At 45.4% G+C, this 25,191-nt stretch overlaps 1 protein-coding gene across 14 annotated transcripts in view; it reads left to right on the top strand.

Annotated features, from left to right (window-relative positions):
* LOC135416934 (arf-GAP with GTPase, ANK repeat and PH domain-containing protein 1) overlaps window positions 1–25,191 on the top strand; it is a 319,524-nt gene that overhangs the window by 135,284 nt on the left and 159,049 nt on the right. For 13 of the 14 annotated variants that reach the window (XM_064660296.1, XM_064660297.1, XM_064660301.1 and 10 more), the window contains 3 exons: window positions 9,033–9,160; window positions 16,261–16,416; window positions 21,331–21,423. In XM_064660296.1, coding sequence (XP_064516366.1) covers window positions 9,033–9,160; window positions 16,261–16,416; window positions 21,331–21,423 — 377 coding nt within the window. The remainder of the gene's footprint in view (window positions 1–9,032; window positions 9,161–16,260; window positions 16,417–21,330; window positions 21,424–25,191) is intronic. The other variant, XM_064660290.1, reaches the window with a different exon arrangement.

Genomic DNA, 25,191 nt, shown 5'->3' on the forward strand with positions numbered 1-25,191 from the left:
TTCTTGTACTTGCAACACAGTTCAAGTAGTGAAGAAAACATAGGTTTGTTTTTTTTTTAAATTTCTTCAGATGCTTTCCAGTGGATTTATTGGCATATTTGCTTACCTAGTCTTGGAAGACAGTGATTTGCATCAGTTAGGATTAAGTGATGTGCAGTGTTAATCATAGTTACCTGTGGAGGGAAAAATATATGTTAGCATTGATTAAAGATATTTAATACTGGGTCTTATTTATAGCTGTATTTTCATATCTGATAAAACAAGAAAAGTTACTTCACAGAGCCAGAGCTGAAATGTGTATTTTGTGAAGGATCACACCCCCTCCCCCCAAAATAGCAGTAAGGTGTAGTTTTAAAATTATTTTTGAGAAGAATTGTATTCAGGTCTTCTAGGAACATGAACACTGAACTAGCCCATTGTAGCTGAACTTGATTGTGAACAGTGGTGATCATGAAACAGTATTTTTTGGTATAAAATTCATGTGTTCGATCATATATTTCTTCTTTACTTGTATTATGAAGTGGCCTAATAGTTCTTGGAAATAATCTCTGCCTGAGGAGTTGGAAATTGGGTTTAGCTGTATACCTGGGATTCCTGGCAGTTTTTTTCATCCCAAAATTAGCACGGGTAGGCTCGACTCTGTCCCATCCTGAGGGGGCCTGTTCATTACAGTTGGCAATGAAGTCCCTCAGTAATTGGAGCAATCCCACAATCACTTCATTTCCAGCCCTACAGAGCAATGGAGACATCCATGAAGATAAATGTATTTTAATATGAGATTAAGGGAATTCAGGTAGGAATTGGCTCCTGTGTTAAAATCTGACTTCCAGTTTTGGGAGCAACTATGAAGCTCTCACTGGATTAATATCAAATAAACTTTTGTCTACTCGTAGCTTTCTATTACAACAGATGCCACAAGGAGGACAGTGCTTTAATTGGAGTCTCCTCTCTCAGCACATAGCATTCATTCACAGCTACTTTTGATTTTTTGACTTTGTCCTGTGAACCTTCCTGATGCTTTTGGTGCCTTGCCCTGCAGCTCTGTTGTTTTTGTCAGACAGTGTGACTCGTGGTGCTGTGCAGGGTCACAGGGAAGTACCTGCACACTCTGTTTGCCCACTCTTCTTGCTTGTGCTGTGAAGTGGAACAGAGGTTTATCCCGGCAGGTTGCACCACAGGGTGTTTTGGGGTATGGAGTGGGTTGGTGTCCAGGGAGAGCAGTAACTCACCTCCCCAGCTGTGGGTTTACATCACACTGTTTCTGCAGGGAAAAGTAGCTTAAGACATTCCTGTCTGAATTAACCAGAAATTCGCTGGATAAATTGCTATACCCAAAGCCCAGCACTGGAAGTGCCCAGCACTCATTTCTCTCTTACACCTGGCACATGGGATACCGAGCTCTCCTTTTCAGCACAGGAGTATAGAAGTTGTTTAGCCTGAAAAACGAATGGAATTTAAAATAACGGGCACAACGGCCTTAATAGTGGCTTCTGCTAGGAATGTTTCCTTTTTGGAAGCATCTGCGGTTAGTGCTTGCTCTGGGGGTTGTTACTGCTTTGTCTGTCATGTGTAATTGTGGAATAAATTTGTTTGTATTGAACACTTACCCGTACTGTAAATGTGGGATGTTCAGCTGAAATGCAGCTGCTGTAGAAGTGTAAGCTGACATATATCTTAACCTCTTCCCCTTTCCCTCTCCTCCTCCCTACCAGGTTCTGTTGGGGTTACTGGGTTGCACTGAGGTTAATACTCCGTGGGCTTGTAGGCAAAGAGCTCTTGGTGGGCTGTAAAAACATCTGATCCAAAACGTTGTGAACTCGGAGATGCCACGAGTTTGCAAAAAGAATTCAGATTTACCGTGGAGTTTCAAAAAGCCAGCCTTGATTTTCAGAGATCTGGCTCTCGGTGTTTGCAAGAGCATTTGGGGTCATTTAAAACTAACTTTTCATCTTTTACATGGGTGGTATGAGTTGAACAGAGACTTTCCAGGTAATAAAATGCTGTTTGTCAGTCAGAGTGATCTGTGAGTAGGGGGGAGAGTTGTCTAAGGTGAAAGCTGATCTTTGTGTAACTTCCAGTTTTGGGTTGGGTTTTTTTCCCCAGTAGTTAAAACAGTTGTTCATGAGTGTTTATCCCTTCTGCTGTTTTCTGGTCAGCCATGAGCATTCCAGCTTCAGCTGAAAACTACCTTCTGTCTGTCAGTAATGAAGGAAAATTCACTGCATTCCCATCTTTTGCAAAAGTGGAAGGTTTTAACTGAACCCAGTGTTTTCTCATACTTGGACATGCAGTGGAGATAAATGGTCTTACACATGTTTTTGTGAGAAACCAGTTTTGATTTAAATTAGTGGTAATTGGAGAAGAGTGTTTGCATCTCCTAAATATGTAACAACTGATAACTGAGTGAAGAAATCATCATCATGGCTGGGCTTCGCGAACGAAGATTTGGGAAGGCTCTATCCACATTTGCTACAGGCACGCTGGTGGCTTATGAGGCCAATACGTGACAGACATGTCCGATTGCAAAAGGCACAGCAGAAAGACTCCTTAGATGGTATATTCTGCAATACACGGTTCTTTCTGCGTTGCCTTTCTTCCTCGAGGGTGATCCTGTGTGTGTTCTCAAAGGAGACAGCTGCGTTATAGATGGTGTGTCTCCAGGCCTCCCGATTTGAGGCCAGAGTAGACCAGTTATGATGATCAATATGGCCAAGGCTGAGATGTTGTTTCAGGGAGTCCTTGTATCTTTTCTTTGGGGCTCCTCTCATGCGGCAGCCAGTGGCAAGTTCACCATAAAGCAAGATCTTAGGGAGGCAGTGGTCCTTCATCCTTGAGACGTGCCCTGCCCATCGCAGCTGTGTTCTCATCAACATGGCCTCAATACTTGTGATAGCTGCTTGCTCTAGAACAGATGTGTTGGTCACATAGTCTGACCACTGGATGTTTAGGATTGTGCGGAGGCAGCGTTGATGGAAGCGTTCCAGGAGTCGCAGGTGGTGGCGGTAGATGACCCATGATTCGGAGCCATGTCAGAGAGTAGACAGCACAATGGCTTTGTAAACACTGATCTTGGTGCTTTTCTTCAAGTGTTTATTACACCATACTCTTTTGTGGAGTTTTCCAAAAGCACTATATGCCTTTGCTAACCTGTTGTCTATCTCTCCGTCAATCTTACCATCTGAGGAGATGAGGCTACCGAGGTAATTAAACTGTTGGACTGATTTGAGCTCCAATTGGCCAATGGAGATGTGGGGATGATGGGGGACTTCCTGAGGTGCAGGTTGATGGAGGACCTCTGTCTTCTTTAAGCTGACTTCCAGTCCAAAGAGCTCAGCAGCATCTGCAAAGCAGGATGTTAAACGCTGCAGGGCTGCTTCTGTGTGGGCAACAAGGGCGGCGTCATCAGCATAAAGCAGCTCCCAGACAAGATGGTTTAAGGTCTTGGTGTGGGCCTTCAGTCACCTTAGGTTGAATAGACTTCCATCAGTACAGTATTGAATGTAGATACCGTCCTGATCATCGAGGTCTGCTGTGGCCCTTTGGAGCATCATGCTAAAGAAGACAGTGAATAGGGTAGGAGCGAGAACGCAGCCTTGTTTCACACCATTCTTAATTAAAAAGGGCTCAGAAAGTGTGTTGCCATATCTGACTTGGCCGTGCTGATCCTCATGGAGTGAGATGATCATTTTAAGGAACTTGGGGGGACATCCTAAACGCTCCAAAATCTGCCACAGACCTTTTCTGCTCACAGTGTCAAAAGCCTTGGTGAGATCAACAAAGGTTACATAGAGACCTTTGTTCTGTTCCCTACACTTCTCTTGCAGTTGTCTGAGGACAAATACCATGTCTGTGGTGCTCCTGTTGGCTCTGAAACCACACTGACTTTCAGGAAGGATACCTTCTGCTATAGTGGGTATTAATCTGTTCAAGAGTATTCTAGCCAGGATTTTGCCAGCAATGGAGAGCAGAGTAATACCACGATAGTTTGAGCAGTCAGATTTAATTCCTTTCTTCTTATACAAAGTGATGATGACTGCATCACCAAGGTCTGATGGGAGTTCACCGAGTTCCCAACAGTGCACCACGAACTCATGAAATTTGGTGTGGAGTGCAAGGCCCCCATGTTTCCAGATTTCAGGTGGAATTCCATCAATCCCAGCTGCCTTGCCGATTTTCACCTGCTGTATGGCCTTGAGGGTTTCTCCTAAAGTGGGAGCAGTATCCAATTCATACTTTACTGGTTGTTGTGTGATGGACTGAATTGCTGAGTCTTGGACTACGCGGTTAGTACTGAAAAGAGTCTGAAAGTGTTCAGACCATCGATTCAGAATGGAGGTTTTATCTGTCAGAAGTGTTTGACCATCAGCGCTGAGTAGAGGGCTTTGTACCTGGTATGTAGGCCCGTATGCTGTTTTCAAGGCCTCATAGAAACCTTTGTGATCACCTGTATCTGCGCATAGTTGAGTTTTTTCAGCTAGATCGGTCCACCACTTGTTCTGGATGTCACAGAGTTTCTGTTGGAGCTTGCTGCATGCAAGACGAAAGGCTGTTTTTCTTGCGTGACAGGATGGCAGTGCAAGGTGTGCTTGGTGGGCAGTTCTCTTCTTCCTCAGCAAGTCCTGGATTTCTTGGTTGTTTTCGTCAAACCAGTCCTTGTTCTTCTTGAGGGAGAAGCCTAAGGATTCTTCAGAGGATTGCAGGATGCTGTTCTTAATATGGTGCCAAATTGTTTCAGGAGGGGAATCTGCAGAATCTGTGGAATGGTTTTCAAGCCTAGTTTGAAGGTTTGCCTGAAAACTGTCTCTAACTGTGGCTGATTGGAGATTGTTAACTTGGAGTCTCCTCCTTGGGATACTGCCCCTTTTATGTTTGAATTTGAGATTAAAGTTGAGTTTACAGCGCACAAGCCGATGGTCTGCATTCTGCACTGGGCATCACACGGGTATGGAGGACATCGCGGACATCTTTCCGTCTCACCAAGACATAATCGATGAGGTGCCAATGCTTAGAACGGGGGTGCATCCAGGTTGTCTTCAGACTATCTTTCTGCTGAAAGATAGTGTTAGTGATGGTGAGCTGTTGCTCTGCACAGAATTCTAGCAGGAGTCGACCATTATCGTTGCAGTTTCCAACACCATGCTTGCCTAATATTCCTTTCCAGGCATCAAAATTCTTTCCTGCTCTGGCGTTGAAATCACCAAGGATAATGACCTTATCATCTGCAGCCACCTTTTGGGTAAGGCGGCGCAGGTCAGCGTAAAATTTGTCTTTTTCAGCAGGGTCAGCTTGGAGGGTTGGGGCGTATATACTGAAGAGGACGACGTGTTGGTTGTTGTGGAGTGGAAGGCGTAGGGAGATAATGCGGTCAGAGTGACCTGTTGGCAGATTTTCGAGTTTGGGAAGAATGGAGTTTTTGATCATGAAGCCAACACCTGAGAGATGTTTTTCGGTTCTGGGCTTACCTGACCAAAAGAGTGTGTAACCGGCACCATGTTCTCTGAGGCTGCCTTCTTCATGAAGGCGAACTTCACTGAGAGCAGCAATGTCGATGTTGAGACGAGCCAGTTCATGGGCAATTAGGGCAGAATGACGCTCAGGACGTCCGCCATCCGCAGAATCGAGCATGGTTCTGATGTTCCAACATGCTAGAGTTAATTTAGGTACACCTTTGGAGGCAGGTACGTGCCTTTGTCTTTTGATCTTTGTGCGACTGCATTGGAAGAAGATGCCCGTTGGCCTGCGGTTAACCAACCGGGTGAAAGTGGAGATGAGCTTTGTTTAGGCCACCTTTTCTAGGCCCCTCTCCGAGTGGAGCAAGCAGTGCTGTCCTTGGAAAGGCTGCTTGGTTGTTCGGGGTGCTGCCCCAAGAGACTGTCATCTCCAGTCAGTCTCAAATGACCAACATCCTGAACCACCCGCATGCAGGGTTGGATCTGCGGCTCCCAGTGCACCTTTCACCTGCCGTTTCGACCCTCGCCCGTCGCTACAGGACTTTTTGCATGTGGGTAAAGCCTTCAAGCCTGCGCAATGGATTTTTTAGGTGAGACACAGTGTGCGCGGAACTGAACCCACCCTTTAATGCTGAGGTTCATCTGCCAGGGCTGAGCGAGCTTGGACGGTGGCAGTGAGGTCCTCAGGACGTAGGTTTGATTAGAGTGACCTTCTCTTGGATGGCCTTACAGGGCTAAGCGAGCTCCATCTGCCCGGGTTTGAGATTGGAGTTGTCCTTCTCCTAGGATGACTGCCAGAATGTCCAGATGTTATGGATATTGTATGCCTTTTAATGTTTCAAGTGTTCCTTGGTCAAAAATAACAGTGTGAGGAGCACAGGAATAACTCTGTTCACTGCCCTTTGGGAAAGAAAAGTGACCACGTTGTTGATCCTTCTGGATGTTTGCCATCTGAAAACCAGGGAGAGATCAGGTCTCAGCCTAGGTGAGGTCTCCCTCAGCTCATCTCCTGTGAGGGCCAGATGAGACAGCCCTTCCCTGTGGCTTGAACTCCTCGCAGGGAGGATTTTCCCCCCAGGCTCTGCCTTTCTTGTCCCTTTTTCCACGGGCAGATGGGGCTGGGGGTGGTTTGGATGCTGAGCTGGAACGTGGCAGGGTTGCTGTGGAGCTCCAGGGATGCCAGAACCCCGGGCTCTCCTGCTCAGTGGAACAGCTCTCCCAGCAAACCCTCCAGCAGGGATTAGGGGAGTGAGGGATGCTTGGTTTGAGTGGTTTGACCGACAGACCGGGATGAAAGTGGCAGGGAGCGGGAAGGTTAATTTTGGTTTGGTGCACTGGGTCAGGCGTGGAAGAAGAGCCATTCAAGCCAAGGACTTTCTCTCCCAACCTGGACATCTTGTTCATCTTGCAGACCAGGAATTTCACATGCTTTTAATTACCAAAGCCTTAAAGCAAAATACAGCTCCTAGTCGTTCTGGCTTGTGGAATTCAATTTCAATGTATGAGAAATAAGCGTCAGACTTCCCCAAAGCCCAGATATTTGCAAAATACCAATTCTCCTTGTTTACAAACCTGTGGCATATCCCTGTTTATTTGTAAAGAGTCCTTGACTTTGCACGTAAATTTTGTTTGGCTTTTTGTATTACAGAAAGATGTATTACAATAAAAATCTACCTCAGATTGATAGCTTAATTATATGTAAAAGTACATAGGATTCAATTGATTTTTAAAAATAGTTGAAATGCTTGTCACTATCTTGATTATTTTTGCTATCTGCCATAGGTTAAGTCAGTATTCTTCTGTTTTAGAAACATCTTTTAGCAACTGTTAAATGGAAACATTGAATTCAGAAGCAGATTTGGGATGAGACAGAACCTGAAAGCTCTGGGGCAAAAATATTTCTGCTTTCTTGCATTTTTTTATTCACTTTATAGAACAACATTTGGTTTAACTGAGTGACTCCTCTGGACTGACATTTGTTACAAGGTCATGAATTGTAGAATCACAGAATCATTTCGGTTGGAAAAGCCCTCCAAGATGGTCGAGTTCAACCCTTAACCCAGCCCTGCCAAGCCCAGCACTAAACCATGTCCCCAGATGCCACATCCACGTGTTTTTTTAACACTTCCAGGGATGGTGACAGGCAATAACGGAGGAGTTGAGAGCTGGAGAGGGACTTGGATAAGGGGGAATGGCTTTCCGCTGCCAGAGGGCAGGGTTAGGTGGGATACTGGGAAGGAATCCTTCCCTGGGAGGGTGGGGAGGCCCTGGCACAGGTTGCCAGAGAAGCTGTGGCTGCCCCTGGATCCCTGGAAGTGTCCAAAGCCAGCTTGGACAGGGCTTGGAGCAACCTGGTTCTTCACTTGTGTTTGGGTCAATGAGTTCAGACTGTCTTGGGCTTCCTTTCCCTGTGCCTTCCCAGAGGGATAATTTGGTCAGACTGTGTTCTGTGTGTTTTATGTGATGCTACAAACACCCCTGTATTCAGACGGAAGAGGTAAATGTTTTCCTTGACTAATTACCTCTCCCATGTGAGAGCAGGAGCTTCTGCAGACAAGGTAGTTTTCATTCATGTGTGCTTATAATTCAGTTTTGGTCTTAATTTAGGTCTTTACTGCATATGATGAAGACAAACCCACGTGCATATGTTAAAATTTGACCTTTGGTTTGCTCTCTGCATTCACTAATGTGTTTCAAAATATTTTAATATATGGCTTCCCGGGCTCCAGATCAATAACCCAATGGGTCTGAAATGACAGAGTGCTACGATATTCCTCTGTAATTTAAACATGATTAGCTGATGAAGGTTATGATCAATATGCCAGGGGAAGATAAATTAATTGATATCATCCTTTCAGGATGATAAGAGGTCTATTGGAGGTGGGATGTAACTAATGAAGCTGCTTCTTCGTATATGTGAGCCATTTTTTATTCGATGTATTCTCACTAAATCATGGTTATGCCATCATTCATTTACATGAAAAACATAAGCCACAGACCAGTTTGTTATTAAAATTGCATTTGTTTGAGGAGAAACTGTGCTTACACTATCTCTGCCCATGCTGTAATGTAGTGAGGAAAAATAATCTTGGAATTTATGTAATTATGAACAAGACAGACTGAGTTCTCTTGGCTTAATTGCACCAAGTTTCTGTGTGACTTTTTAAGGAGATGCCAATAATTGTCACTAGTTTTGGTGGAGGCTCAGTTCTTTTATGATGGGTCTGCTAGGCCATGCATAGAGATGTTAATGACTGAGCCCTGTATCTGTTTGATAAATGCTGCTTCTCCTCACATACTGAAGAAAATTTCTTAATAAATTGCAGAGCAAATGAGGCATTTTTCTAGCTGTACTGCTGCTAAGGAATAAAAGCTAAAACTAGTAATCATGGCATAGTTTCTTTCAGTAAAGATTAGACTGGGATGTGATGTGTGGCACCACCAATCCAGGTATTGTGGGTCAGGGACAGTCAGTTTTTGGAGCAGGATTTGGCAGTGGAAGCCCCTCTTTGTGTGCTGTGCACATGCCCTGTGTCCCACGTGTGCTGTCCTTACCTGCCTGGGTGTTTTGTCTCCCTGTAGTTGCTCAGAAGATTGTGTCAACCAAGAAGAAGCAGCAGCTCTCGATCGGACCCTGCAAATCTCTGCCCAACTCTCCGAGCCACTCCTCCGTGTGTTCTGCCCAGGTCTCTGCCGTGCACATCAGCCAGGTACACACTGTCACAAGTGCTTGGAAAAGGAACTGAGCAGTTGCTTTTTTCATCTGATGTGTTTAATGCCATTTAAAGTGCTCTTTTTGCTGCCTTTTTTTTTTTTTTTTTTAATGCTGTGAGTGATCCATGGTACGAAGCAATATTTAATTTTTTTTTTTTTTTTTTAAACCGGCTTGACGTTGTTTCAAGAAACAAAGGAGTAAAACAAACCAGTTTGGCTTTAAAGCCATCTTTGATGGTCCAGACTGATGTCAGCAGCCTGCAGGTCTGAGCAGACCCATTGTTAAATCCACAGGATTTGCTGTGCTGTGGTTGTGGTGGTTCCTCTCGCTCAGCTCTGTGCTGAGCTGGTATATCCCAGTGGTGTGTGTGCTACAATCGTACATTCTGATGATACCTTGATGGTATTTTTAGAAACATACATTGGTTAACACCAATATTTTCTAACTTGCACAGTTTTTACCCACGTGTGTTGCACACTCCCTGTGTTTCCCCTGTGATCCTCTTCCTCAGTGTCTTTGTTTTCTAGTGTCAAGTGATAATCTCTGTGCACATCTCCAGCTGGGATGGTCATGAACTGAATGATACCAGATACCCCAGCCCTCCTAGGGTGGTTTTCAGTCTAAACTCAATAGATGCCAGTGTCTTCTAAGGGCATGTTGCAGCCTTGAGCCACCCCTGTCAGGTTTTGTTTTACCTGTGAACCTTTCTCCCACACAGAGCGTCTGCTTTTTGGCAAAAAGCAGTAACTTCTGCCATTGATTTGTAGCCCAAAAGATGCAGATGCCAGTCTGTTCCTAGAGTTCTTTGCTGTGAGTTATTCTGCCTCAGGCCGAGTCCTGATACCGACCTCAGATTGGGACTGGCTTTTGTTGATAACCCTAAAGAGGATGCTGCAACTCAGCCCCCCTTTCTAATGCAGGTGCTGAGGCTCTTCAGAAGAACCCTGGCACCTTCTGGGGAAGTGCAAGTTCCCATATGGGACAGATTGTCCCCTTTCTTGCCATATGTGACCTTGGCCACGTTTCCTCAGCCGCTGTCTCTGGCCAGCTCGGGACTCACCCTCTCTATGGAGTGCTTTTCTTGTTAATGAAGCCCTTTTGGATGAAGAACATCAAATATTCAGTGCTCACTAGTTTGCTACCCAAGTCCAGTTTGAAAGTCAATACCAAATTCGAGAAAAGTGCTTTACCTACACAGCAAACTTTTTGCCAGTGATAAGGGCTGGGAGAGCCAAGGCAGGGTAGCTTTTGTGATAAGGATCCCTAAATTCTGTTTCACTAAAACTGAAATGATGTTCTTTACTGCCTCTGCTGCTGTCATAATTATCTAAGAGGGCAATTGCATCACCAGTCACAGAAGTCTGTCTTCTGAGACTGATGTCATGCCTAAAAGTAGAGGCCACAAATCTGCTTCATGTCTTCTCTCCTTTGTGCTGCACTTAAAGGCAGTATGACCTTGTTTAAGGGAAGGAAGCCAAATCCTTATCCTAGGCTTAAAAGAACTTTGCAACTGCAATTCCAAGTTTAAGATGATCTGGGGCAAGATTTGCCATCTCTGATCTTGGCTGGAAGACTGGCTGGTGTCTTGCCCTTTGGAACATCTCTTTTGGTGTAATGATGTTCCTCTGAAGATTTCCTCCATGGATCAAACCCGTTGTGGTTGCAGTGCCCTGCCACTCACATTCTCCATGGGGCAAGGGCCTTCACAGACAGTGCTTACACACAGCTCTTCACATGGAGTCAGACATTGTTCCATCTCTGGTTGGATCATCCTGGGGATCCAACTCCTGCAAACTCTCCAGATGACTCTGCAGTCAAAAGCTGAGGCTTTAGAGAAAGGAAAAAAAGAAATAGCAAATGTCACCTTACCCAGGCTAGTCCTTAGCATACCTTGGGGGAAGTTCTAAGGCTTAATACCAACCAGGGCTTCTCCACCCAGTAGTTTGCCAGGTTGGACAGGGCTCAGAGCAACCTGGGATAGTGGGAGGTGTCCCTGCCTATCCCAGGGGGTGGAATAAGATGAGCTTTAAGGTCCCTTCCAACCCAAGCCATTCTGTGACTCTGTGAAAGACTTGTTTGTACATTTGGATGCATCTCTGTACTGGTGTCCAGTGGTCCAAGGTGGTGAACACCTGAGTCACATCCCCTTCCAGAAAACACTCTCAGGTATGTCTGTGTGTACTTCCAGACACCTGTTTCACAGAATAAGATGTTTCCTCTTCCAAAGGCACAGTCCACTTGCCTTTGCAGTAGATTCTGCTTCGTTTTCCTCCTGACTTCTGACACACATCTGTCAGTCAAGGGGAGGGTTTTACTGGGAAACCCTTGATACCCAAGGTCAACAACCCTCGGTGCACCTGCTTCAGACACATGTGTGGCCTTCCAGGGCAGCACAGATTGCATGCAAAGGATCTTGGTCCTGTCTTTTGTGGTGGACAGAACTGTCAACAAGGAGGGTGCAGCATCATTTACATTCTGCTGGGATACAAAACAGTGAATCTGTCTGATGCAGTAAGTGCTCCACTCACAGCTCACCAGCTGGCCTTTTGGAACACTCCAACAGGTAGACTGAGTTGTTTGGAGAGGAAGAAGTATTGTTTAGTGGATTGAAGGCCCCTTACTGGCCTCAGGGCATCTTGGACTAGGTCTTTAATTGACTTTTTGCACGCTGAGGGAGTACAAACCAGTCCCATGTGTATCTGTGTGCTTCACATCTCTACCCCACCTGTCATTCCCCCCACCTGCTGCCTCTTGCCAGTTTGTCTGGACATGGTGTGCTTGTAGGCTGTGCTACATCTTTTTTCAGAGCAGCAGAGTACCTTTGCCATCACAAATCCCCACAGGCATTCCTTTTCCCTAGACTCACCCCTAGACTGGAGGAGTTCTCCTTCACACCTGACGTATCAGGAAGGCATTTTTAAGAAATTAACTTAAAAAAGAGTAGTGTCAATATCCAACAGTTCCCAGGGGCTCTTTGCTCTGCCCAGCCCCTGAAAGTGGAGATCATCTGGTTCCAAGAACCACAAGGCTGCCCAGGTGGGCACCACCTTTGGGCCTCAGAGCCTTCTGTGTCAGGGGCCCTGGATAATGTGTTGAGTGGTTACCTGGAGCTGGGCCTGGCTTTGGAGTTCACGCTGTTTTAAAAACATGTGGAAAATCCCTTGGCACAACACCTCTAGTTGCTGTTAGTGTGAAAGATTCCAGGCCCCTCTCCAGACAGATTGCTGCTGTGGACACTCCAGCAAGGAATCCCCAGCAGTGTGAGCTTACTTGAGAACTACGGTTTTGAAGGTAAAAATGGTAGGATTATTTACCAGTAGAAGTAATTCCTTGAAATCTGCAGTCTGCATGCGTTTTCACACTTGCTGGCTTTCCTGGAGTTCAGCTGTTTATGTTCTGCTGTGAGAGGAGGTTGAAATGGCCCCATGTTTCCACATCTGCCTGCACTACGTGTGTTCCACTGTGACAGAGGGACCTTAAACATTGCACCACCTGTGCCCTGGGCTGCACAGTGTTCCCTCAGTGCTGAGTGCTAAAGTCACCTGCAAAATTGTTACAGAGCTGTAGGGTTGGAAAAGCCCTCTGAGATTGTCAAGTCCAGATGTTAACCCAGCACTGCCAAGGCCACCACTGACCCATGTCCCCAGGTGCCACATCCACATGGCTTTTAAACAGCCCTGTGGGTGCCAGGGGTTGACCACCCTTTTGGTGAAGAAATTTTCCCAATATCCAACCCAACCCTCCCCTGGCACAGCTGGAGGCCGTTCCCTCTCCTCCTGTCCCTTGTTCCCTGGGAGCAGAGCCCGACCCCCCCCGGCTCCCCCCTCCTGTCAGGGAGTTGCAGAGCCAGAAGGTCCCCCCTGAGCCTCCTTTTCCCCAGGCTGAGCCCCCCCAGCTCCCTGAGCTGCTCCTGCTGCTCCAGCCCCTTCCCAGCTCTGTTCCCTTCCCTAGACACGCTCCAGCCCCTCAGTGTTCATACATGGGGACTGGAGTGTCAGAATTGTGTTTCTCTCTCCCAAGAGGTTTGCATTTATCTTGTCACTCTCCCAGGAGATTTGCATTATTCCTGGGAAGGGTGTGGAGCTTAATGTCCACTGTACTAAGCTGCACCTCAGCTGTTGCTTGCACACAACCTCGCTCCCTACTACCTGTTGCAAACCTGTAGAGATGCATTATTTATGCTTGCACTGTACCTCCATCCAGTTTTTACTTCAATATGATTGTCTAAATATGTAAATGAAACTACTAAAAGCCAAGTGCAGTCAGCTTGATCATCCATTGTTTTATTGTACATGAGACCTGATTACGGATAAGCACTAAATAGTAGGGAACAATTATTTATAGCAGGGGCCATTTGGGATGAAATGTTCTGTTGCAGTGTTTTGGGCACTTGAGAAGAGACTACATTGCTTAAGTAGCTGTTCCTTCTGCCTTTTCATGGAGTTGCAAAATGAAAACTGGAGGAAGAATGTTAATATGTTTAATAACTGCCATATACATCACAATCCTCTTGGATTTACAAGGTTATTTTTAAGTAATCTAATATTTATTTAAAACAAGCATTTTAGATTGTTCCCTGGGGGAGGGTGGGGAGACCCTGGCACAGGTTGCCCAGAGAAGCTGTGGCTGCCCCTGGATCCCTGGAAGTGTTCAAGGCCACGTTGGATGGGGCTTGGAGCAACCTGGGCTAGTGGAAGGTGTCCCTGCCCATGGCAGGGGGTGGGACTGGATGGGCTTTAAGGTCCCTTTCAATCCACACCATCCTGTGGTTCTATAAATATGGTTTCCATGTCTTTGTTTGTGTTTTTCATTGTTCCAGCCAGTGGCTTATTTTGAAATCAGCTCAGAATTTTATTTACAAAGCTGGAAATCAAGCAAGGTTGGTTTGGGTCAAAAGAAACATTTCCTGCAGGGCTTCTTTTATATAACCTGTCTGTATAGGAATGTGTGTCTTTATGCCTAGACATGTAGGTGTTTTCCTTTGGGAGTTACTCGCTCTTGGAAAATAAATCATAATAAATCCAGGGGACAGCTCCAAAAAGTATAAAATGACACTGTAAATTGGTGAAGGATTAAGAAGGTAAAATTTTCAAGAATCCCTCATTTTCTCTACCAGGGAAATAGGCACTTAGAGTAGAAATCTGGTGATTTTAGTTAAAAAACACAAGGCTTCTGTATCACCCTCCTCATGTCCACTGGTTTGAGAACAAGGGAAGGCAGATGTGGGATAATTCAGGTCCCTTCTTCCCAAGTTGTCCTGCTCGTCTCTCCAGCATTACCATTCTCTCTTAGGACACTAAAAAGGATCATTCCAACTATTTCAACTCCTTTGTTTTACACACTCGGGCCGTCTCCAAATTCTGCTGCTGCTTCCTCTGGCACTTGAGAATGTTGTAGAAAAATCTCTCTTCAGACCCTCCGTTGCTTTCAGTGCCCTCAGCTCTGGCTCCCTGACAGCCACACTTCTCCAGTTTGGTCAGAATGAAGGGAAAATGAAATTTAATGTCCTCTTTATATGTATGTTTTTATTTAAAGAGGGGAAAGGAGAACTTGCTCCATCAAAAGCCATTTGCAAGGTTGTCAGTCGCATTTTGTCACGCAGAGATGAGCTGAGGAACATGTTATTTCCAGGGAAACAGTAACCTTCAGAAGGTGGTGTTCCTGCATTTCCATCTGCTCTGGTTGGCCCTTCAGCCCAAACACGAGCTGATTGTCTCATGCCTCTTCCTCCTTATCCTTTACTCCTTGAATTTAAAAAGGGCAATTTGGAAAGCTGGAAAAATCAGAAGAGGATCTGAAACATGAAAAGAGACTTCAGCTGGGTGGTATAAGGGATTGTCTCCTACATGGTTCTCCTTCAGAGGTACTGTCTTGACTGCTTGGAATTCTGATCCTGATCCATATGCTGACCCCCAGGGAGTGTAGGAGAAGTCCCATCAGGCATTCTTCTCCTCAGCCATTCTGGGAATACTCCCACACTATCTTTCCTCATTCCTCTAGGAAACTTGGCTGCTTTACAGATGTTCTTTCTGTGTCTCGTGTGCATCCCAGACCTTTATTTCCCCCAAAATTTACATGTTACATGTTGTCCAGCCCCTTCATCCACTGCTACTCCTCCATTGGGCAGAATTTTCCCTCTTTGACCTGCCCCATTCCCCCCTCAGCACATACAGTATGTCCTCAATGGGTGTAATTGGATCTGATAGGGAAAAATTGACCCTTTTGTCTTTCCTGACTACTTCCACTTTTAGTACTCATGTTATGTGTAATAATCTTTTTTTAACTTAAGACTTTGTTCTTAATCACCTTTTGGTCCTTTCCATTCTATCCAGTTTCCTCACCATCCGGCTTTTAGTAATTTCTTACCTCAATTCATTAATTGTTTTATAGGCTCAATGCTTTATTTCTTTCAGGACCAAGATGTAACATTGCATTTCCTGCTACTTTGAATAAATTGTAATATCTTCCTTCTAAAATTTTGTGTCTCTTGACCAGTGACCTCAGCAAATCCTGTGGAGCTGGGCTCAATGATCCTTGTGGGTCCCTTCCAGCTCAGGAGATTCTGTGATTCCTTACACGTGTTGGGATCTATCTGACCCCATAGTAGCCATTTTACAATGCTGAAGTATTTTCATTTTCTTGATGAGCTCTCAGTAATCTGATGTCTCCAGGCTAGGACTAACTCGTTATGCAGCTCCATGGCACTGGGTATTTTCTCTTGGATTAGAGTCAGAGTAGTAATTTTGAAGTAGAAAACCAGATTTTCAAGATGTTCCCCAAGGTTTTGCTTACTCGTACACTAGAAAACAAATGAAACTGGTGGCACCCAGTGAAGGTTACACTGTGTAGAATGAAAATGTGCCTGCTGTGTAAACAGAGCTATCTAAGTGTTCAAAAAGTAATGGCAGGGAAAATATATAAAGGCTTGGCATACAAATGTGTGTGGGAATGTGTGGAACAGTGGCAGTAGGGCAGCCCCATGTTCCTGAGCCCCGGCTGCTCTTGCATAAATCAGGAGTAAATAAGATACGGCTGTGGATTGTAATCTCTTGAAAGCAGTGTATCACTGTTTAAAACTCACTTTAATCCTTGCAGACCAGTAATGGAGGAGGGAGTTTAAGTGATTATTCCTCCTCTGTCCCATCAACTCCAAGCACCAGCCAGAAGGAGCTGCGGATTGATGTTCCTCCCACTGCCAACACTCCAACTCCTGTCCGTAAACAGTCCAAGCGCCGATCCAACCTCTTCACGGTGAGTGAGCCAAGGGAGGGACTGCTGCTGAGCTGTACGTGCTGCTGTGGAGGTGACCTGAGCTTCAGCCCTCTGGAGCTGGGCTGGTCTAACCCACACAGGAGTGTTGAGATGGATCTGTGGGCTTGGAAACAAAACCGTTTTGTGGTGAACGTTGGGTGGGTCTGTTTGAGGCTCGAACGGGAAGTACACAGGAGGGAGTACACAGGAGGGCCTTCCCTGGGAACACAGACTGGGAGAGCTCAGCCTGGACAAGGGAAGGCTCCAGGGAGACCTTAGACCCCCTTCAAGTGCCTAAAGGGCCTTCAGGAGAGCTGGAGAGGGACTTGGGACAAGGGCCTGGAGTGGAGGGTCAGGACAAGGGGGAATGGCTTCCCACTGCCAGAGGGCAGGGTTAGATGGGATATTGGGAAGGAATTCCTTCCCTGGGAGGGTGGGGAGGCCCTGGCACAGGTTGCCTAGAGAAGCTGTGGCTGCCTCTGGATCCCTGGAAGTGTCCAAGGCCAGGTTGGACGGGGCTTGGAGCAACCTGGTCTCATGGAAGGTGTCCCTGCCCATGGCAGGGGGTGGAATGGGATGAGCTTTAAGGTCCTTCCAACCCAAACCATTCTATAACTACCCCATGCTACTTTTACTACTACACAGAATCAACCCACTTTTCTTTTCTAGAGTTAAAAAAAGATGGTGGAGAGTAAAATATCTTGGGTTTTTTTTCTTCCCAAACTACCTGCTTTTTGCTTCACTGAGAGGCAAAAAAAAAAAGTACCGGATAGAAATGTCTGGTGCAATATGAGAGATCTTTGTTATGCAGAAGTAGTGTGGGAAGTGATAATGAAGCCTTGAATGATGATTCCCTTAGTTTAGCAGTCTTGCTGAAAGCTCTGGGATGGTGTTGAGTGTGTAATTGTGGTTTGTAAGCAGTTCTTTGACAATTAACATGCTGTATGGCAAACTCACAGTCCCTGGGGGCTCACGACCAAGTCCCTTGGTGATTGAAGGTGCACATTAGTTGAGCTTAGAAAGGCACAGCCTCGCTGTCATCACAAAGAGTTGATATATTTTATTCCAGAGGTGCTGCCATGTTCATTTCCCACATACAAAAAGGATAAAACCATTTCCTCACACTCTAAACAAAACCTGAGCTCTTGGCCTTTGTGGAGTAGAAAGTTTCGGTGCCGTTTCGGAGCACAGAGTGACAGCACAGAGCCCCTGGGATCCCGTGTCCATCCCAGCAGGGCCATTTGGATGTGAAATGGGATCCTCGGCTCCCACAAAGGAGAGAAAATCGCGCAGTTTGTGTTTGGGTGCAAAGCACTGAAGTGAGTGGCGTGTGAAGAGGTGCCCTCAGCGTGGACGGCGGTGTTTGAGCGCGCTGCTGTGGATTCTTCCCGTCGCTGGGAATACTCCGGAGTTCCCAACCCCACTAGGTGTCAGTGTGAGCCCAGAAACCAGCCCAGGCAGAGCTCTGGACAGGGCTGGGAGCCACCACATCCCTCAAAAGCAGCGCCGAGCAGGCCCAGGCTGAAGGATGAACCAAACACTGTCAGGGCTCTAGGGGTGGTGTTGACACTGGGGAATTTGGGGCTGTTTTAATCTGGAGCAAGCATAAATTTGAGGAAGTGAATCACAGAAAAGATTTGAGAAGAATGTTAAGTCAGCCATGAAAAAATAGACCAAAGCTCTGGTCTGTGGTAATTAATAACATAGCAAGAGCCAAATTTACTAGTACGAGAGTGTGTTGAGAGTTGTCCCAATGTCAGATAGCTGAGGGAAAACTGGAGCAAAAGCAAGTCTCATGGAAAAATAATTATCATAATTTGACTTTTTAGAATTAGTTCTGACTTTTAGATCTGGGTGTGTTGAAGGCTGTGTAGTGAGTTGCCCTGTAGTCTCTGTCCTGAAGTACTGAACACCCACCCTGCTGCAACCCAGGTTTTGTGCTGTATCAGCCAGGTGATGACCTGAGATTATTTACTTGAATAAACAGATGACCAGTATTTTCTGTGTAGTTATGAACAGAGTGCGTAATCAAAATATTTAGCTCTGAATTTCTTGCTGTGCTTCTCTTCTCAGCCTGGAACTTGCTTATGCCTTTATCACTTACAGAATCAAATGTATTTCTGTTTAATGATTGCAAGTTACCCCTTGTTATCTAGCACAGGTAATCTGTTTAGTGACCTACAGATCTTTTAGTGTTGGAAAAAAATTGTGATAAGTAGAAAACAGATATGATTTCTGTTAATGACAGTTTTTGAGTTGGAATAGTGTTTGAGAATTTTAAGCACGTTCACATTAAGTGTGTTAAATGCAGCATCTGATGTTTTTGGCTTTGATTATTAATGTTTGTTGTAAAGCTATTGTTGCAGCAGCTGATGTTTCACTCAGGTGATAAAACAGATCAAATATTAGCAGAAGTGTTAATGTCCTTTTTTTGGGGCAGTGTGATAACAGGGATCACTAAATAATAGTGTGTAGGGCAGGTGGAGATTTAAACTGCATCTGTGGGGTCCACTTCAGCGAGGAACTGATTTGTAAGTATGTCTGATCCTGTGTGGGGTGAGGGAATTTCTGGGACAGTAAGGTGCATCTCCCTTCCCGTATTCAGTATTACCTCTCTTATATATTTACAGAATTGCAGGAGTTTTTTCAAACTTAAACTCTCTGTCTCAGTGTCTGCTATTAGAGGTCAGGATTCTTACTTTTGGGGTGCTCTGCACTGCTGATCTGGGTCTGGTTGGGCCCAAACTCAGACGCTTTATCCCTCTGGAACTAAATCTCACTCCACAGCCCATACTCGGGTCAAGTTTTACACTGATTAAGTCTGTGTATGAATTCCAGTGCAAAGGGGAAATCAGTCAACTGATATTCGTGCAGGTGTTTTAATTTTTCCAGACTTCTTCTGGTTCTCTGGCATGAAGTTTTAAACAGAGCTATTTAACATGTAGATATGCCATCAGAAAAAACCCTAACAAGTGTTGATCCAGTGTGGTGTAGAGTCTGGTTTTTTTATGCTGTGGGATGTGAGATGTATCGTGTGTGTCATAGGTACAAAAGCATAAAAGCTCAGGCCAGATCTTTGTTTCACTGTGCGATTTGTCTTTATAAATAGCAGAGCCTGCTAAGATTCTCCCCTGGAAAATGTGATTACAAGCAGCTAGAATAGAATTTGCCTAACAGAAAGCCCTATGTTTCTATACTTTTGCCATTGGACAATGTTTTACACGTAGATATTTCCCTTCCACGTGCAAGCGTGTTATTTCCAGATGCAGTTATTGCACAGAAGGGAAGATGGGGTGATTTAAAACCAAAAAGTGAAAACAAGCACGTAGATATTCAGCTTGCATTTCAGAGGCAGGCTCCTTTCTTTTTTAAAAAATGGGATAAAAAAGAAACATTCAAGTTGACAACTCCCCTCCCAGTGATTTGGATACCTTCACTGAGATTCTTTACAATGTCACTTACGGGCTCTTTGCCCCATTGAAGCTTTGTTTTGCCTCGTATTCTTGGGAAGTGGCACTTTCAGAGTCAGAAATCTGTCTTGAAGGACGGGGAACAATAGTTATCCTGCACATTGGATTTCATCCCTCCCACTTGTTTTGCTTTCTTTCATTTATTCTTTGTTTAATTCCCCGGCACGTCATTCCATTGCCCCGATCCATAGTAACTGGTGAGAGGAGCCCGTTCCCGGCGGAGCGGGGAAGGCAGCACGGGATCCCCGCTGGGTAAATGTGTTCTTAGAATGCTGCTACTTGAAGTCTTGCTCCGTGGGTTCCCCCTCCCCTTCCCTCCTCTCCCGCCCGAAGGCAGCTGCTCTGGGGGTTTGTTCTTCCTTCCACTTCTCCGTGGAATATGGAAAATGGGTATTAGCGACGCACCGTCCTCATTGTCCTCCCGATTTCAGTGTTTCAAACATCTCTTTCCACTGAAAATGAGAAGCATCGCCCTGGTTTTCATTAACTCCCCATTGTGGCACTGGACATCACAAATGGGCTCTTTTCATGTATCATCTCCCGAGTTGAAAAGCACATGAAAATGTTTTCTCATTTTCGATATTGTGTGAGTAATGTTCCTATTGGAAAGTAATGGAGTGAAGTTGTCACTTGTCAGTTCAGTTATTAAGGAGGATGACTCTCAGGTCTTCTTTTTGTAATAAAATAAATCTGTCAAAATCATTACGTCCGTGTGTTCTTTGGCAATAACGGGCTGCAATCTGAATATCTGCTTAAAATCCCATACAACTCGATAAAGTCAGGGGGTGAGCGCTGTGACCCTACTCCTGCAGCAGCTCCAGCCTTATGGAATGCCAAGAGAAAGCAATTCCAGTTTAAACATCGATTAAATTCACCTCATGCTGATTTTTTTCCCACATTGTGTTCAAATAACTTTTTCCAGCATCAATCCCCACCTTTTCTTGCAGTTCCAACTTTCTAACCATCCCAAAGTGGAAAGAACTAATAAGTTAAAGTCAGTGTGATCAAAACTGGCATCGTAAAATTGTATTTCTAAATAGTTGATAACATTTCTAAGAACCACACAGGTGTGAGTTAAATGTATGTATGGATATATTCAACTTTTTTAATGAGGAGCTGGAACTTTCATTCCTCATCGGAGCTGCTGTTAGAAACTTCAGAAACGTGTCCTCTGATCTGCTGGGTCTTCAGACACTGAAAGTGTAACTCTTTAAACCCAAATACATCTCAAACTAGTGGATGGTTGAAATTTATGGGTGGTATCTTATTTATTCAGATTTTAGGATGGTCTCATATTTGTGTAAATTCATCTCACGGCTTTCAAGTCTGTATTTATGTGTGAAATTATATTTTAATTGCTTGGAAAAAAAAGGAAAAAAAAAAAGCATCCTCCGTGTGAACCTGCTGCATTTAATGGAGCACAAACTTTCTTTTTGCTCTGCAGTCTCGGAAAGGGAGTGACCCAGACAAAGAGAAGAAGGTCCTGGAGAGCAGAACAGACAGCATTGGAAGCGGCCGCGCAATCCCAATTAAACAGGTAATGCCGAAACACTCGGGTTTTTTTGTGCCGCTTGCCAGAGTTGGGAGCCACACCTCGGGTCTCACATGCTCCGGCAGCGGGGCCCGCGCCCGGCACCCTTTGATGTGCTCCGGTGATGAATGTGGAAGTCACTCACTTGACATCAATTAGGAGAGGTTCCTGTGTGTATTAAAATAGGATCATTAGAATAAGAAGAGGGAAAATGTGACAACAGGCCTAATGAAGTGCAGTCTGCCGGCCTGCATATGGAGCGCGTTTCCAGGCTGGGCTGCCTTCAAAGCCGCCTTTGTAGCGGGCTTTGATTGGGCCGAGTGCTGCCGGGCTCAGGGTGAATCACATCGCTCCACAAGAGCCCCTTGTGATGGAGCAAGAGCCTGATGTGGCCCTAATTTGCTGTCGCAGACGGACATCTGAACGCGGGGCCAGGCTGGTCCGCGCCGGCGAGGCAATTAGTGCCGGTAATCACGGCCGGTGTGTCAGCTGCGCGCGCCTGTTTGTAATTTGCTAATGAAGGAATTGTAACTTTGATTAGGTTCAGTTTCATTTAGACCTTATTATATAAGAGAACATTTACAGCTGTAATGGGTGGCCTTAATTAAACTTTCTCATTACACAACAGGGCTTGGATTGGAGGATTTGTTTTGGTCTGTTTTGCTGGCCCGGACGCACTTTCATTAGCCCAGAACGCTAAATTGGAACTGTGAACGCTCCTTTGAAAGGCAAAAGCAAGGCCAGTGTTAGATAGCAAGTGTCTGGGGAATGAGGTGATTTGCTTTCTCAAATGCAATGACACCAAGTCCACGTGGTTGATATTTGCCTCACGAATAGTTTCTCTGTTAGTGTTTGCAAGTATTTACTGCTGAGTCGCCTTGCTGGAGAGAAGTGCTCAGGGAAGGGAGCTGATTTCCTTCCCACACGGTTTCTCCAGGTGTTCTGGTGCCTGTCCTACCCTCCAGAGGCTCACTTGCCTCTCCTGATCTTTCCTCCGTCCCTGCCAGGTAGCCCTAGGTCTCCTGTGTGAAGGTGGCTTTACATATTTTGGGGTGTTTCATGTTTTTCCTCTTTTATTTCTGGGTGTGAGGGGGAGATGATTTTGTACCCTTAATTATCAGCAGTGATTTTTCTTCTTCCAGTCGTTTCAAAAGACCTTTTGGGACCATCAGGCAGCAAAAATGCTGTGGTGTGTGAATCTCTAGTACGCAGATTTTAATCAAGCACGCTGCAATCCAGAAGAGCAGTTTGAAAGCAGAAAAGCTCAGTATTTGGCTCTGCATCCAGGGGAGGAGATTCCAGGCATTTAAAACAAGCTGCAATTTTATTTTCCTACAGTGTTGGTATGGTACAGGATGGGTTAGACCGGCTGGAATTCTTTTGGGGAATGCTAATTAAACAAAAGTGCAGCTGAGAGTGACAAACTGAGGAATACGTGTGCCAATATCCCAGGCATATGTACTGTTCTTTTCTGAAATGCTGTTGTATGGAATGAATCTGATTAAAAATGAACTCGTAGGAAGAGCAGTGTAAGATAAACATTTGTGAGTGTGATTGCACCACAATGCAATGTTGGAATGAAGTACCCCTCCAATCTCTCGAATTTCTGTTAGGAAAAATTCTCCCTACAACCCTGCTTGTATCCTAAATATGACCAATCTTTTGGGAATGTGTACTGCTTGTTATTAATTATATTAATCCCAGTTGTGGTGGTTCCATTTTGTCACGTACAAGCAATTATCAGCACAGATTTGACGCCTGTTGTCGGCAGACCCGTCCTGTTGTCAGGGCTCGGGGAGGTTGGGTGGTTTGCAGTGCTGTGGGATGGCTGTTCCATGTGGGATTTCACATTGTTCTTGGATGCCAAGGGAAGGGATTTGGGGAGGGCTTGTGGGTAGAGGTGGCCCAGGTTCTGTTGTCATATGGCTGCTCCCGGTGGGCTCTACAGGTGCCACACGTGCAGACGTTTCTCTGAGGCCGCAGAAACTCCTGCTGGAAGAGGGACTGGCTCTTATTTCACGTGCCTTAACTGCGAATAAGGTGGAGGGATGTGAAAGGGAACTTCTTGACTTAAAAGTTTTAGCATGTTGTGCTTTTTAGGGTGGGAACCCCCTTCCGTCATGACACGTTTTCTCTGACAAACGGTCAGGGAATCACGGAATCGTTTAGGTTGGAAGAGCCCCCTAAGATCAGAGTCCTGCCATTCCCCTGGCACTGCCAGGGCCATCACTAACCCTTGTCCCCAAGTGCCATATCCACAGGGCTGTTGGAGCCCTCCAGGCATGGGGACTCCACCACTGCCCTGGGCAGTTCCAATGCCTCACCTCCCTTTGCATGAAGGCATTTTTTCCCAATATCCAGTCTAAGCCTCCCCTGGCACAACTTGAGGCCATTTCCTCTTGTCTTGTCTCTTGTTACTTGGGACACTTGGGAGTAGGAAGGGAAGTGATGTTTCATGAAGCTGAATACAGACTGTAACATTCACAGGAGAATGATCTTATTGCATCACTGAAAGACTTGTCCTTCTAATGCTTTGTCACCCTGTTTTCCAGGGTTTGTCCCCTGCTGGCCTGAAAAAAAGGAACTTATGGTTGGAACTCATATATACTGGATTTTGTGTTCTCAGTTCACTGCTACTTGAAATAACTGTAATTACCAAAAAAAAAAGCGGGGGGAGAATAGAAAAGAGAATAGTCTTGCTATTCTGCTGTTGAAATCAGTGGCTTGGTTATTCAGTGTATTTTGTGGTGCCTCTGTGTTGTTCTTTTCTACCCAGGGTCTCCCAAAAATGAGAAATACTATTTCCCAAATAAAACTAAACATAAAAAAACCCAAACAAATTAAAAAAATTCTGCAAAACAAAACCAACCAACCCAAAACAAAAAATAAAAAACAACGAAACAGAAACAACGAATCCACAACCCAAAACACACTCAAACAAAAGACCCAAACAAACAAGAAAACCCCAACCGAAGCAAGTCCCTTGGAGAGTGGGAATGTTCTGGCTTTGAGGAAAGAAATGAAATCTCTCCCAGCACTAGAGAGGCACAGGGAGGGGGGGAGGAAGAGCTGATATTAGCCAAGTGGTTTTGTGTGTGATGGGGAAAGCACAGAATAAATGCAGGGGAAATCAGTTCTCTGGGAGGTGCAGTAAATGTGCTTATGAGAAGTTTGTCCTTAGCTACAGTTTTTTCATAGATCAGGTCTGTGTTGCTGCTGGAACGAAGAGTTGCTGCTCATTCTGTGTTACAGCCTTTCTGGACCCCGGCTGCCGACCTGCACAGGGGCTTTTGGTCAAAGTAAGCCAAGAGCTGCAACCTCCTCCTGCATTCCTGTTCCTGGTCCCTCATCCCTGGGAGTTTGAGGGAAATCCCTGAGAGTTTGGGAGAGTTTGGATGGTGCCCTGAGCAACCTGGTCCAGTGGAAGATGTCCCTCCTGCCTGTGACAGGGGGTTGGAACTGGATCATCTCTAAGATCCCTTCCGACCCAAACAATTCCAGAATTCTGTGAATAGGTCAAACTGTGAATGGCACATTTCCTTCCAAAGAAACACCTCGTTCCTTCAGGGCTTATCCTTAACTCAGAGCAGTCTGGTTGAAAACAGTTAGTGCTCTTATTCTGTCTGTCCTTTCCACATGTTAGAATTGACTTTTCACTGCAGTGCTAAACACGGTTTTATTGGCCTAAGCCCTATAAAACTGTCCCAAGGAACCTTCCTGCTCCCAGCAGAACCCCACAATGTAGGCACTGAAAATAGGCATGTTTTTAGAATG

This window comes from Pseudopipra pipra, chromosome 7 (assembly GCF_036250125.1).
Source record: "Pseudopipra pipra isolate bDixPip1 chromosome 7, bDixPip1.hap1, whole genome shotgun sequence".
Lineage (NCBI taxonomy): Eukaryota > Metazoa > Chordata > Aves > Passeriformes > Pipridae > Pseudopipra > Pseudopipra pipra.